Source organism: Eubalaena glacialis, chromosome 2, assembly GCF_028564815.1.
Source record: "Eubalaena glacialis isolate mEubGla1 chromosome 2, mEubGla1.1.hap2.+ XY, whole genome shotgun sequence".
In the NCBI taxonomy this organism is placed as follows: Eukaryota; Metazoa; Chordata; class Mammalia; order Artiodactyla; family Balaenidae; genus Eubalaena; species Eubalaena glacialis.
In genome coordinates, this window is record NC_083717.1 from 180,930,879 (window position 1) to 180,942,965 (window position 12,087).

Here is a 12,087-nt window from a genome sequence, read left to right on the forward strand (position 1 = left end):
TTGTCTGATCTTTTCAGAAAATATTCCATTTTCAATTGTCCAGGAAGAATTTTTAAGTAGCAGAGAGAGCCCACATCTAGATTACCTAAACATTAGAGGAGAGCTTGCATGTTACTTAAATATGCAAATGAGGCATCTATCCAGCACATAATTACATCCTCAAGGCAGAGTCTAGAATCTTGTAGTTTTGCTCAAAGGAAACACAAAACATTAGACATACAGTTCCGCAGCCAAATGCACGGCACAGAATCGCAAACGCTGCTGTTAAACCACGGAATAAAAGTCACTTATGAGTGTGAGCTTTATTAGTACTTTTGATTTCCTCTTTCTTTGCATTTATACCAAGCTGCTTTTAATAAAATGAAGACACTGGTCATTCCTTTGTTTACTTCTGTTGGAGCAATTGGAGAGTGAGTTGAAGAGGGAGGCTGTGGCCCCATTTTGATGAGCGCAGAGGACACAGATGGAGAGGCACATGAACACAAGGTAAGGAAGTAAAGCTGCTTGAACACACGTAGAAGCAGCTCAGAGACATGCGAGTACTGTCCTTTCAAATCAGTCACCTGACAATACTCTGAACTTATTTCAACAAGATTGCCACTGCTTAACCCTTGGGAAGCTCTGCTCCAGAAAGACTGGCCCCAACCCCTCTGGGGCATCATCTAAGCACCTGAGCATATGCTTTCCCAGCAACTCAGCTCCTCTTCCATTAGCTTTCAAGTCCCTTCCAGACTGGCTCACCTTGTCCCTGTGGCCCATTGGTCACTGGGATAGAGTGGGTGCTAAAGGAATGCTTCTTGAATTAGAAAAGAACAAAAATAATGTGCAATACCTAATACGGTGAATTTGACTTAGGTGGCAGTTTTATTCTATTGTCACACAGTGTGATTTCAATTCCACCTTTTTCACCTGTCTCCTTTCCCATTTATACCATCTTATAGCCCAGAGGCCCCCCATTGTGGTCTTCACTGCAGGTAACGAACAACTACCAGATTTTTTCCCCTCTCTTCTGTGGAATGGTCAATGTCCCCCGGAGGTCAGATCAGAATTTTGGAGGTGTTGTCATCTTGACAGAGTTCCCTCAGATATTCTGATAATCTAACTGGCTGTCTTGTCTTCAGACACCTTGAGAATCACTTACGAAATATGTGTGATATGGGCTTTTTATGGTGGGTGGCCACACTTTATATTTGGTATTGTCATACCCAACCTGGTCAACTACCTGATTCATCAGATTTGACCCAAATGACTTTCTGCTATTCCTCCCAATCAATTCCCCTGAAATACTGAAGATCTGTCAATCAGGAGGGAGCATCACAGCTTTGAAGGTGATTCCAGCAGTGCAAATGGACATGGCTGCAACCCTAGCAAACACACTGGATCCTGGAGCGACCACTCTGAGAAGCCTTGCTGGGAATCCATTCCAGCAGGCCCACTAGAAGTGATTTTGCAGTAACACCTTGACCACAGGAGGTACAGCCTGGGCACCTAGAAGATACCCGTGAGTATGGGGGTCCAGCAGAAGGGTATTGGTGGAGACCAGGTCTACGAGGGTTGCTGCTGCTACTGTGAGATCTACAGATGGACATAGTACGCTAGAACAACCATCACAAAAGGTAGCAGAACTCTGAAAGAACACCCTTTCTCCTCCTCCAGCATGGTGACTGGTGCCCTGGGACCTATTACTTGTCCCAACCACTCCTCTCCCATCCAGATCCTTTGTGGCTCTTCGGGCATGTGTTTGGCCCTTGAGTGGTGATGGATTAAGTCCTAGAAGGTCAGAGTCTCAGGGTTAGGAAAGTTATCCTAAGAAGCCCTCAGGACGTGGGATAGGCTGGCAGGCTCCAGCCCCACTGTATAATTTTAGTAGATTGTTTGACAACTTCCAAATGAAAGGCACAATCTTTCTTAACCACAAGCTCTAAGGTTCGTGGCAGGAGGCCTGCTGTCCAACAATTCTTCAGGTCAGAGTTGGAATTCTCCCGGGTTCCACAGGTGAGCCCACCCTTAGGCTGTGAATCTGTGTATTTGCAAAAGGTGTGTGATTTGCTACTGAAAAAGAAGCATGCATGAGGATAGGCACAGATTAAGTACAGTGGAGTCTCTAACACCAGACCGTAAAAAACAGAACACATACCCTAGTGCAGGTAAGAAATAGAAATGATTTTACTGCTCAGCATTTGCATATGGAGACGCAGTGCACACAATACTACGTGGCATTTTTCTTCAATTGATGCAACTCAGTAATTTTTATTGCAACTGGAAGACAATACATCACAGAAACTTTATGGTAGGTCTGGGGAAAAGTGTTATTTACAATAAATGATGAAATAGTTTGTCTTTGGCAATATGATTACACATGAAGAATGCGAAATGCAAGTATGGATGCCTCCAAAGCAACACTATCAGGTCCCTAAACTTCGGCGGATTGTGCCTGCTTCCACACTGCTCCTCTAGGTAACACAAACGCAACTGAATATCACTGTCTCCTCTATGGTTCTCCCTTTCTATTCATGATATTGGCAGTTTCATACAGAAAAAATACCGAAAAAAATTGGCTTTTGAAACCTTATTACTCTAGTAAATGAATTTGGCCATCGAGGTCTATTGGCCAGAGGTCACATGACCCTAAGTATTGAGAGTAAACCTCTTGTCTTCTGATTGCTTTATCACTGTTATTTATTTATTTATTTTTCTGTAAAACAAAAGCAGAACTCAGAAATGTTACAGAATCAGAGTATAAAAAAATGTACAAGTGTATAATGCTTCCCAGACACACACGGATACTTGTTTCTTCCACATTGTTACCATGGCAGTATAAGTAGTGAGTGTGAATGACAGCAGGAAACTGGTTACTGAATCAGCTGTGAGCGTCAATGTCTCAACATACATACTCAAGAAATGCTGAATGTTTAAATAACTGAAATTGTGCTAAGAGTTTCATCTAAAAAAAAAGGGAGGGGTTGGGAACTCAGGCCACAGTCATGAAAGGATGAAAGACAATTTCTAGGTTTGATAGATTCACCATATCGAAGTCTTCGAGAATCCAATATGGAATATTAACTCTTTGCAAAAAGTAGGGAAGGCTATTCTCAACTTTTGCAAATGAAATACAGTGGAAAACACTGTTGCATCTATTCCAAATAAATAGTCTTGATTTCAACACTAACAAAACGAACAGGAAGGGTACTTGTGAACATGATCACAGTAAGTCAGAAGTGATCTTTCACCCAAGTCTGATTTCAAAAGTCGGACAGACAGCAAAATGCAGCACCATAGACACATTGGTTTCGGCTGTTAAAAGATGGATCATTTTAAAAATCGGATTTTCCTTCCTTAATTTTTGGTCAGTGAAGCTAGCACTTGTTTGCTGAACTGTGGAAGAATTGCAAGGTCACACGCAATATTCATGATAAAGCAACGGAGCTGATCAGTCTGTGCTTAATTCAAGAATAACCAGTAGGGGAGAGAGAGAGAGAACAGGAGTTTACCACCGTCACCGGCTCTCTCTCAAAGGAAGAGGGGTTGACAGATGAATTCACAAAGGCAGGCGGGACTATACAGAACACTGAATGCCATGTGTAAATCCTCATGGGATTCCAGAAGGGGGAACACCACACAACGTATATACTTTGATTTACACATTCCGTTACAAAGAAAAGAAAAAAAAGACACCATTACAACTTTGTAACTGTGTTAACTGCGATATAAACCAAAGTCCCGAGTTTTGGCAGGTAACTAAAAAGAGGGTTATCACTTAGGTTATATAGCAAAAGTGTTGATGTATATTATATATAGTAGTATAAATAATAAAAAAGTATTATTTAAATTAGATCACAGTGCTGCATTATGTGCATAACAGTGTTTGATATAGTATTCGAGCTGGGACCTACGACACAAAGGATTTAACTGTCAACACTGGTTAAGTCACAATCAAGAGGGGACACAGAGTTCAAATGCGTTCTTTTGGTGGCAAAAAAAAAAAAAAAAAAAATCCTGAAGATGAAAGAAAAATACTCCTCTACAGAAACATAAAAAAGAAAAAGGCAACATCTGGGCAGCTGTGATCCACCAGAAAGAAACGAGTCCCAACCTGAATCAAGTTTAAAAGGGAAAGAGAAGTCACATTGAGTTGAATCCAATCCCATATGGAAAACCCTCCCATGTATGTCACTTGTACATAACTCTGATTCCTTCTCCGAGAGCCCTTTGATGACAGAGGCCAAGGGCCCGCACACGGGGAGTGGCGGTCACTGAAAGGAGGACCTGGTAGCGCTTGGTGCTGAGCAGTCCGGCCGTGTCCCAGGACTGAGTTGGGCACAAAAGCCATCCGGACGGTTTTCACTCTACAGAGCCCACAGCCTGAAGCCGTCCCGGGTGAGACCACCATTCAGTGCAATGGCCTTCTCCAGTGGCCCCGTGGTATTCACAGCCATGCCTAGCAAGGGCTAGACACGCTGAAAATCAGCTCTTAGGACAAGCCTCCCACACATCCCTTCTAAAAACTCAGCCCCAAGACTAAAACATGCTACAGTTGTCTTGGCCAGGGTTTTCTCACACCGCCATCTCGATGTGGGTTGGGTTCATCTTAGCTTCAGAAAGACAGTTTTACCAAAGAACTCTTGAACGTATATATACTGCTTAGAGAGGGGGAAGGGAAGTAGGAGCTTAGGGTATATCATAAGGCTGGGAAAAAATCTATGATGCAAACCTTTTCCACATAATACTAGGTAAAGATAAAAGACAACTGTAGAAGCATAAAAATAACTGTCTACGTGTATATCATTTAAGAAAAAAAGAGCTTACAATCTCTTTCTCTTAAATGTGTCCGAGGACCAACAGCAAGTAACTGTAGATGTCATGGTGCCGACGGATGTGTTCACGTTTGTTTTCCGAAAGCATCTTCAAATATTGCTATAGTTCCCCACTTTCCCCTCCCCCCTGCCCCACGTGAGTATGTGAGATACTGGAATGACACATGAAACGCCACTTCTCCCAGCAGGAGAAATGAAAGCAAAAACACCACACCCCTGGAACGGTGCTCAGGCAATTTTTGTCAGACTAATGAGTACATAGGCTAGTTTGGAAGCTAAAAGAACACCTGACGTTTGGGAAGGAATTCCAAGACTAAAGTGATTACACTTGAGCAAAATATTCTTTCACAAATAGGCTTGTGCTTAAATTCTCTACTGCTCTTGGAGGAGGGGGTGAGAGAGGGTGCCTCCTGCCCCTTGGCTTGGCAAGGACATGGACAACCTGATTCTGCAATGAATTCACTACAAACGGCCACATACACATCGATACTTTTTTTTCCTCAACAATCAAAATACAAAGTTAAACACAATTGAGCCATTGTTTTGGTTATGCATAATGTGTATGCCTCCAAAAACAGAAGAAAAATAGAAAAAAGTACCCTCACTAAAGTTTCCCCTAGGTCTCCCAGCGGCTCCTACGAAGGGACTGAGGGAGACTCAGGAAAAATAACACTTAGAAAGCTGCCCGATGAGGTATTTATGCAAAAAGAGTGGTTCTGGAGTTAAGAACACACTTTTATAAGATATTTATCTATTTCTCAAAGAGATCAGAAAAGTAAATCACACACATTGCATTTTATTATTTTCTAAAAGAGGCCTTTGCTCCTTTAGAAAAAGGAAATGAGGGGAGACAGCCCACGGTGGGGTTTGAATTGGAAGAAATCCCCTGCCAGAAACAGTCCTGGATGTTTACCTCTTTCAGGAGGGAAGTCTGAATTTGACCTTGGGGGTGGGGTGAGGGTGGGGGACTGAGGTGGGCTCAGTCAGGTGACAACAAAAAAAGTGTCGCCCAGGTTCCGCAGCTGTGGATGGCTTTTGGGGTGTCAGATGTTTGGGGAGACAGAGGGAACAGAGCACTTCAAAAAGACATCCTTATTCCCATCTACACCCTGAACAAGTGTGCTGGAAGTTTTCAGGTTCAGGTAATGAATCTGACCTGTGCAGGGGTGTAGATCTTTTTTTTTTTTTTCCTCAGGTTCTCTCATCAGCAACCCGGAGGAAGATAATGCACCAGTTAATTTCCACCGTCCTGGCTGATGGAGCTTCTGGCAGTGCCTGGTGCTGGCAGATGGGCTCCACAATGGCCCACCCTGTCCTATTTTAAAAATCAAGATCACCCCAGTTCCCTCCCTCTCCCTCACCATCGTATCTTGAGCCATGGGAGTGGGCATTTTTGTTTATGTTTTAAAATTCCCTTCCATGTGGGTGGAAGATCAAATTCTTTTAGAGGGTTCTCTGGATCTCCCCAAATCATTTCTTTTCGGCAAAGATAACAGGAGTTTCTGGTCTGCGTGGCATCATCTGGTTGTCTAGATTCAGCGCTCACAATCTAGGTGGGCTTCATTCCAGGTTGGTTCGTGTGCCCAGGTGGTAGAGATGGCCAGCCCCTCCTTCCCACCATGAGATGGCGTCACGGGAAAACATCTGGGGCTGGTCCTTCCAACACCCGTGTCACTTCCTCCTTCACGTGTACCCTAACTCACACCCTCATCCAATAAGGCCCATTAGTGTGTTTCCCCTTCTCCTGGTGAATTTGCATAATTATTCACTGCCTTTTTCCTCGAAACCAAATCACGGTCATGGTTTTCTCAAGTCAGCGTCCCATAATTCTCTTGATTCTATCATACACACTCACTACTAAGTTTGCCCTCAAATTATTGCATCATGGTAAACATGTACAGACAAAGAGAAAGGACACACTTTTCAACAGAGAATCAGAGGGGGTCGGGGCTGAAGTGCAGACAAGGCAGTGCAGAGCTCCACCATCCAGGCCCTACCAGAACATGAAGAGATTTTGTATTGCAGAGTAAGCTCCCCAACAGTCAGAATTTGTCCCTGAAGAAGGTTAAACCTTAAACACCTGCTTCAAAAAACAAAAACAAAATAATTGGAAAAAAAGGGGGGGGGGGGAAACAACGAAAAAACTTAAAGGAAAGGAAAATAAAAGGAAAAAAAGAAGAAAACCAAAAGAACCTCTAAGCCTAAGGGCTTAAAAATTAGAGGCATAGCCTTTTCTCTATTTTCTATATTTATATGAAAATAATTCATGCTTCATGCTAAATACATTGTTTACCTTACAAGAACTTTATTTTTGAATAAAAAAAGTTTGTGTTTTTGTGATTTTTTTTTTTTTCTTTTTTCAAAGGAATTCCATGCATTGTGGATCAGAAATTTCTGCTGGCTACACTGGCTGAATGTGGAAATCATTGATTTTCGCAAAGATGAATCCTGACTGACATTAATTGCAAACTCCATTTTGAGGGCAGTATAGGAATTTGTTTTCCTTTCTTTTTTGCCGTGTTTTACTTTAGTTTGTCCATCAATGGGCCTTTCATCTTTTAAAAGTACACCACAATACTAATGGCAGGTTCTGTAGCTTTTTGTTTTGTTTTGTTTTCACTTGGATCAAATGGTTTTGAGAGACAGAAAAAGATTTGTACCATGATTTCCCTCGTTAACAGCTACTGTAATTTCTTGGAACTTGATTTTCACTTGGGCAGTTAAGAAGACATAGCTTGTTTTTTGCATCAGTTTTTTTCTCTTTCTCTCTGTGTGTGTGTGAGTGTGGTGTCTGTGTGTGTGTGTGCACGCGCGCGTGTGCAGGACCAACCTTCAGGCTTATGGCTTGTGGAACCTTCTCTTCATTTAATGTAGAACAGAATTCAGTGATTAGCAACATCACTAAAAACTGACCCAGTTTCTTCTCATGAGTCACTGACACCTGTTGAACATGAATGGTCCAGTGTCCACCCCGGAAGATGCTATTAGGCTTCACAGTTAAGAAGCACAGAGGACTGGTGACCGCCTCCCCACCCCTGCATCGCACGCTTGGGGCAATGCCAAGGGTTCTCCTGGCACAATTTGATGCCCAGTGCCATGAGCTTGGGTCTGCTCCTAGGGGGACCAGGGGTCCTTCCTTCTCCTCAGTTGCCTTATGTGCATTCACTCAGCGAACCCAACTGGGTGCACATCCTGACCTTTTAAACCTAAAGGTTGGGCCTGATCGATGGTTACTTTGCACACGTGCCTTCTAAGTGCCAGATGTGTATCCCCATGGCATTATCGTTGCCATCCCTGTGGATTCAGCCACGGGTTTCTGACAAGCTGGAGGAAGCAATGGTAATTTTGGCTTTTTCGGTTTTGTCTTCAGATAATGAAAAGCTTTTGTAAAACAGCTGAGTGTCAATATGAGTTCTATGGCTTCAATCTCCTTTAAACATAAAATTCTTAAGGGTCCAAAACAAAGGAGGGGGGCAAATTAAAAAAAAAAAAAAAAAGAAAAAGAAAAAGAAAGAAAGAAAACCAAACCAAAAAAAAAAAAAAAAGAAAAAAAAAAATAAATTGCTGATATTGCCACAAATCATTAGAAATCTCCTGACATGCTGAAACCAAATGGCCGTAAGTTCAAAACAAATCAGTGACTTGTTTTCAATTTTTTGTGGTTTCCTTTTGTTCTTTCTGCCCCTTTGCCGTCCGATTGGTGATGTTATTCAAACAGGACCGAATCCCCGCCAAGTGCAGGAGTGACCCCGCCGCCTCTTTCATCTCCTCGTCATCGCTCTCGGGGGGCTTTTCCGTGCGTCTCTTTTTGAGGGGCAGCGTGTCGCTGGGGACCTTCCTCGCCTTGGCGAAGTGCTGGCGCTTCTTGTGCTGGGACGCGTAGCCGCTGTCCCCCAGGGCATCCTTGGCCTCCTTCGGGCTGCGCTTCCTGTCATCCTCCTCCGTCTCGCTGTGGCTCTCGTGGCTCTGGAAGCTGCCCTCGCTGCCCTCGCTGCCCTCCTGGCTCCCCTTGGTGGCAAACTCGTAGTGGTCGTCGGCCGAGGAGGAGGAGACGGAGTCGCTGGCGGGCGAGGTGCTCCTGGCGTTGGAGGCCTTGGCACTGCTGTAGTTGTGGTCCTCCTTGGGGTCTCCACTGACCACCGGGGAGCCACACGACGGCTCGCTCTCAGTCCGCATCCGGCAGCTGGTGAGGCCGTTCCTGCGGGGCGGGGACAGCGGTGGGGGGGGAGGGGCGGGGGACGGGAGACAAGAGAGGACACGGATTAAACCCCTGTGATGAGACACCCAGCGGCCCCCTGAGTTCCCACAGCAGACGCTCTGACATCCAATCCGGCGATGTGCCAACAGGTGGGTCTGCTTTGAAGACAGGGTCCTAAATCCTGACACCTCCGTCTCCCCTGCTTATCTCCTATCATTGACATTTTCACTCAAGTTGTGCAGCTGAGACATCAAAACAACACTCTTTTGAAGTGACAGCGGTGGAAGCGCCATCTCTTCTATTAAACCATAAAAATCAAGCTGTGCTTGGTTTCACATACCCGTCAACACCGCGGAGGAGACACCACCGGGCGATGTTGGCTGGGTACTTCAGAGAAAAAAGCCCGCTCTGTTCTAAAGCGGCTCTGGTAGGAGCCTTTTGTTGGAAGACTAAATCTGATGTTCAGGAAAAAGAGATACCTGCCATGTGGTGACAGCTACTCACTCCTGCGTCCCTTCCCTCATTCATTCATTCCACAAATATTCACTGCACACCTAATATAAATGCCCGGCCTTAGGGAGGGTCCCGGGGGGAGGCATCCGAGGTGGAATCAAATCCAGACTGTCACAAAGATGTGCACAGATGAACAGACAAGCGAGTCACGGTTAGATCACAGACGAGACAGCAATAAGCTACCATCTACTAAACTTACCACCTGCCAGGCGCCCTGCTGCGTCTGCACAGATGATTGCGTTCAACTCTATAAAGTGGTTATATTAGCATCCTTATTTTACGGATGCTGGCAGTGAGGTCTGGAGACGTCTGGTAATTTACTTAAAGCCACACAGCTAATGAGTAGCAGAGTTGGGGTGAGAACCAAAGTCTTAAGCTTGAGCTCTTTGTAACATCATCAGACCGACTCTCACTCTTTTCTGATTCCTCTATAACTAGGTCACCTGCTATATATTCCCATCGGGACCCGATAGCACCCATCACACCTCTGATCATGTTATCGTGTCCATATGTCTGAGCAGTGAACTGGCCTCCCTTGTGCTTCCTTATTGGCAAAGTGGGTATAGTATCTGCCCCCCTGCTTCACGGGGTTGTTGGGCTGAGGATGTGGGCGAACGCCTGCCGGCACCTGCACCAGCGCCTGGCATAGCAGCAAGGACTGTCATGCTTATTCCTGGTTCGGCCATACACTCTGTGGAATAAGCACCAATCCTGTCTGCACGGCAGCCGTAGTTCTGATGGTGCCTGGCACACAGAAGGTGTTCATGAGAGGCAGTGATCAGAGATGAACACCCACAGGTGGGGAGGGTTCCTTACAGCTGGAGGGGGCAGAGGGAGGGTACAAGAAGGTTTGTGGAAGACATGGCATCTGGCCTTGGATGTGAGGGCCGGAGGTTCTGGGCAGGGAGGAAAATGTTCCACTGTACCATGTTGGCCCCATTTCCCGTAGACTCATCCACTGGTAATACATTTCTAGATCTTGGGAAGATGGGCACACTTTTCCTTCCTACACAGCCCCAACTGTAAGCACCCTACATTCCCTCCAGAGACAGCACTTCCCACCATCATTATGATCGTGGGGTGATGTCCACTGTCGGTGGTTCCCAGTAGAGAGTTAGCGCCACAAGGCAGGGCCCAGTCATTGATCTGTCCTCAGGGGCTAGCACTGTGCCAGGCACGGAGTGGACCAAAACAGATACACCGAGCAAGTGTCGGAGCAGATGGGATTGTTTGGCAGAGAGTAGGAAGTCTGGGGAGATGGCTGTGGGTCTCCACCAGCACGCCTTCCCAGACACTCCCTGAGGGAGCGGCCCCGGCAGAAAGGCTATGGGGTGGGCCCTCCAATGAGAGTCAGTCTGGAGCCCTTTCCCTTTCTCTCCTGCCACCCCTGTGGGCCTCGAGGCTCAGGGAGATCCTGTTGCAGGCCAAAGAGAAAGGAAGAGGCGAGGAGAGTCCTTGGTGTAAACGGTGTAGCAGGCATCTCTTTCCTTCTGGTGCTCCATTAAATTTAAGCTGGTGCTGAGGAACCCCCCGCCCCCCGTAATGTGCACCAGCAATATTCATGAGGGCCGTTACCAAAATTCCATCCTTGCCAGATGCCTTAAGATCATCACGATAAACCGTGACAATGACAATGTGTGCATTTGTGTGATAAAGTCCTAGCAGGCTCCAGAAGGGTCCCAGCGTCTGTCTTGCACTCCGTGATCCCAGATCGACACCCCCTCCCCAAACTCCTTACAGAAACAGCCTGCCTTTCAAGACAGACAGACTTTGGGGTTCACATCCCATCACTGTTTATTAGAGAGACCTTCTACAGGCGCCTCATCTGCCTTATGGGGCTACGTGACGATAAAATGAAAAGTTCCAAGCACAGAAGACGGCTCTTAGGGGTGCCTGAGAATTCTGACATGGCCTCCTCTCTTGCTGTCTGCCTGCCCAGAGCTCTCTCTGCTGCCCCAAGCAGTTCCATTTTCTTCCTAGGCCAGGTCAGCAAGCTGATGGGAATGCAGCGTAAAGTAAGAGGGAAGAGGCTCGGAGACAGAAATTCCTCACGGGCTTGCCTGTAAAGACGGCCCCTGTGCTTTGGGGTATGGTCTCTGCGATATGTTTTCTGCAGCCTTTCTGTTTTTTGGCTGTGTCTTGGATGCACAAAAGTGGCCAGGGCAAGATTCCTGTGAGGTATTACCAAACATGAAACTGGGTAAATGTAATGAATTGTACAGGTAGCTATGAAGAGGTATTAAAGCAAAGGAAAATGAAAGTCCCGTACGATGGTTCTCAGGATTGCTGCTGTTGCAGGTAACTCCTGCGAAATCCCCTAATAATTAGTCTACTGAACTAACCTAAAAGGGTTCTGAATGAACCCAACTATACTTGGATGAGTTGACTGGGCTATGGTTGGCTTTTAGAAAATCAATTCAGTTCTGAATCATTTTTTTTTTAACAACATGGGCCTTATGATTCACTTCACTACCACAGTTAAGCAGAATTTGATACCTCTCTGAGCACCTATGAAGAGGGAGATGGAGAGGGAGAGAATTCCGGGAGCAAAAGAGTAAGAAA

At 45.6% G+C, this 12,087-nt stretch overlaps 1 protein-coding gene across 4 annotated transcripts in view; it reads right to left on the reverse strand.

Annotated features, from left to right (window-relative positions):
• Positions 1 to 7,107: 7,107 nt before the first annotated feature.
• The window catches only part of FOXN3 (forkhead box N3), a 396,925-nt gene continuing 391,945 nt past the window's right edge, over positions 7,108 to 12,087 (reverse strand). For all 4 annotated transcript variants that reach the window (XM_061182795.1, XM_061182797.1, XM_061182796.1 and 1 more), the window contains one exon: positions 7,108 to 9,012. In XM_061182795.1, coding sequence (XP_061038778.1) covers positions 8,463 to 9,012 — 550 coding nt within the window. In that variant the 3' untranslated portion in view covers positions 7,108 to 8,462. The remainder of the gene's footprint in view (positions 9,013 to 12,087) is intronic.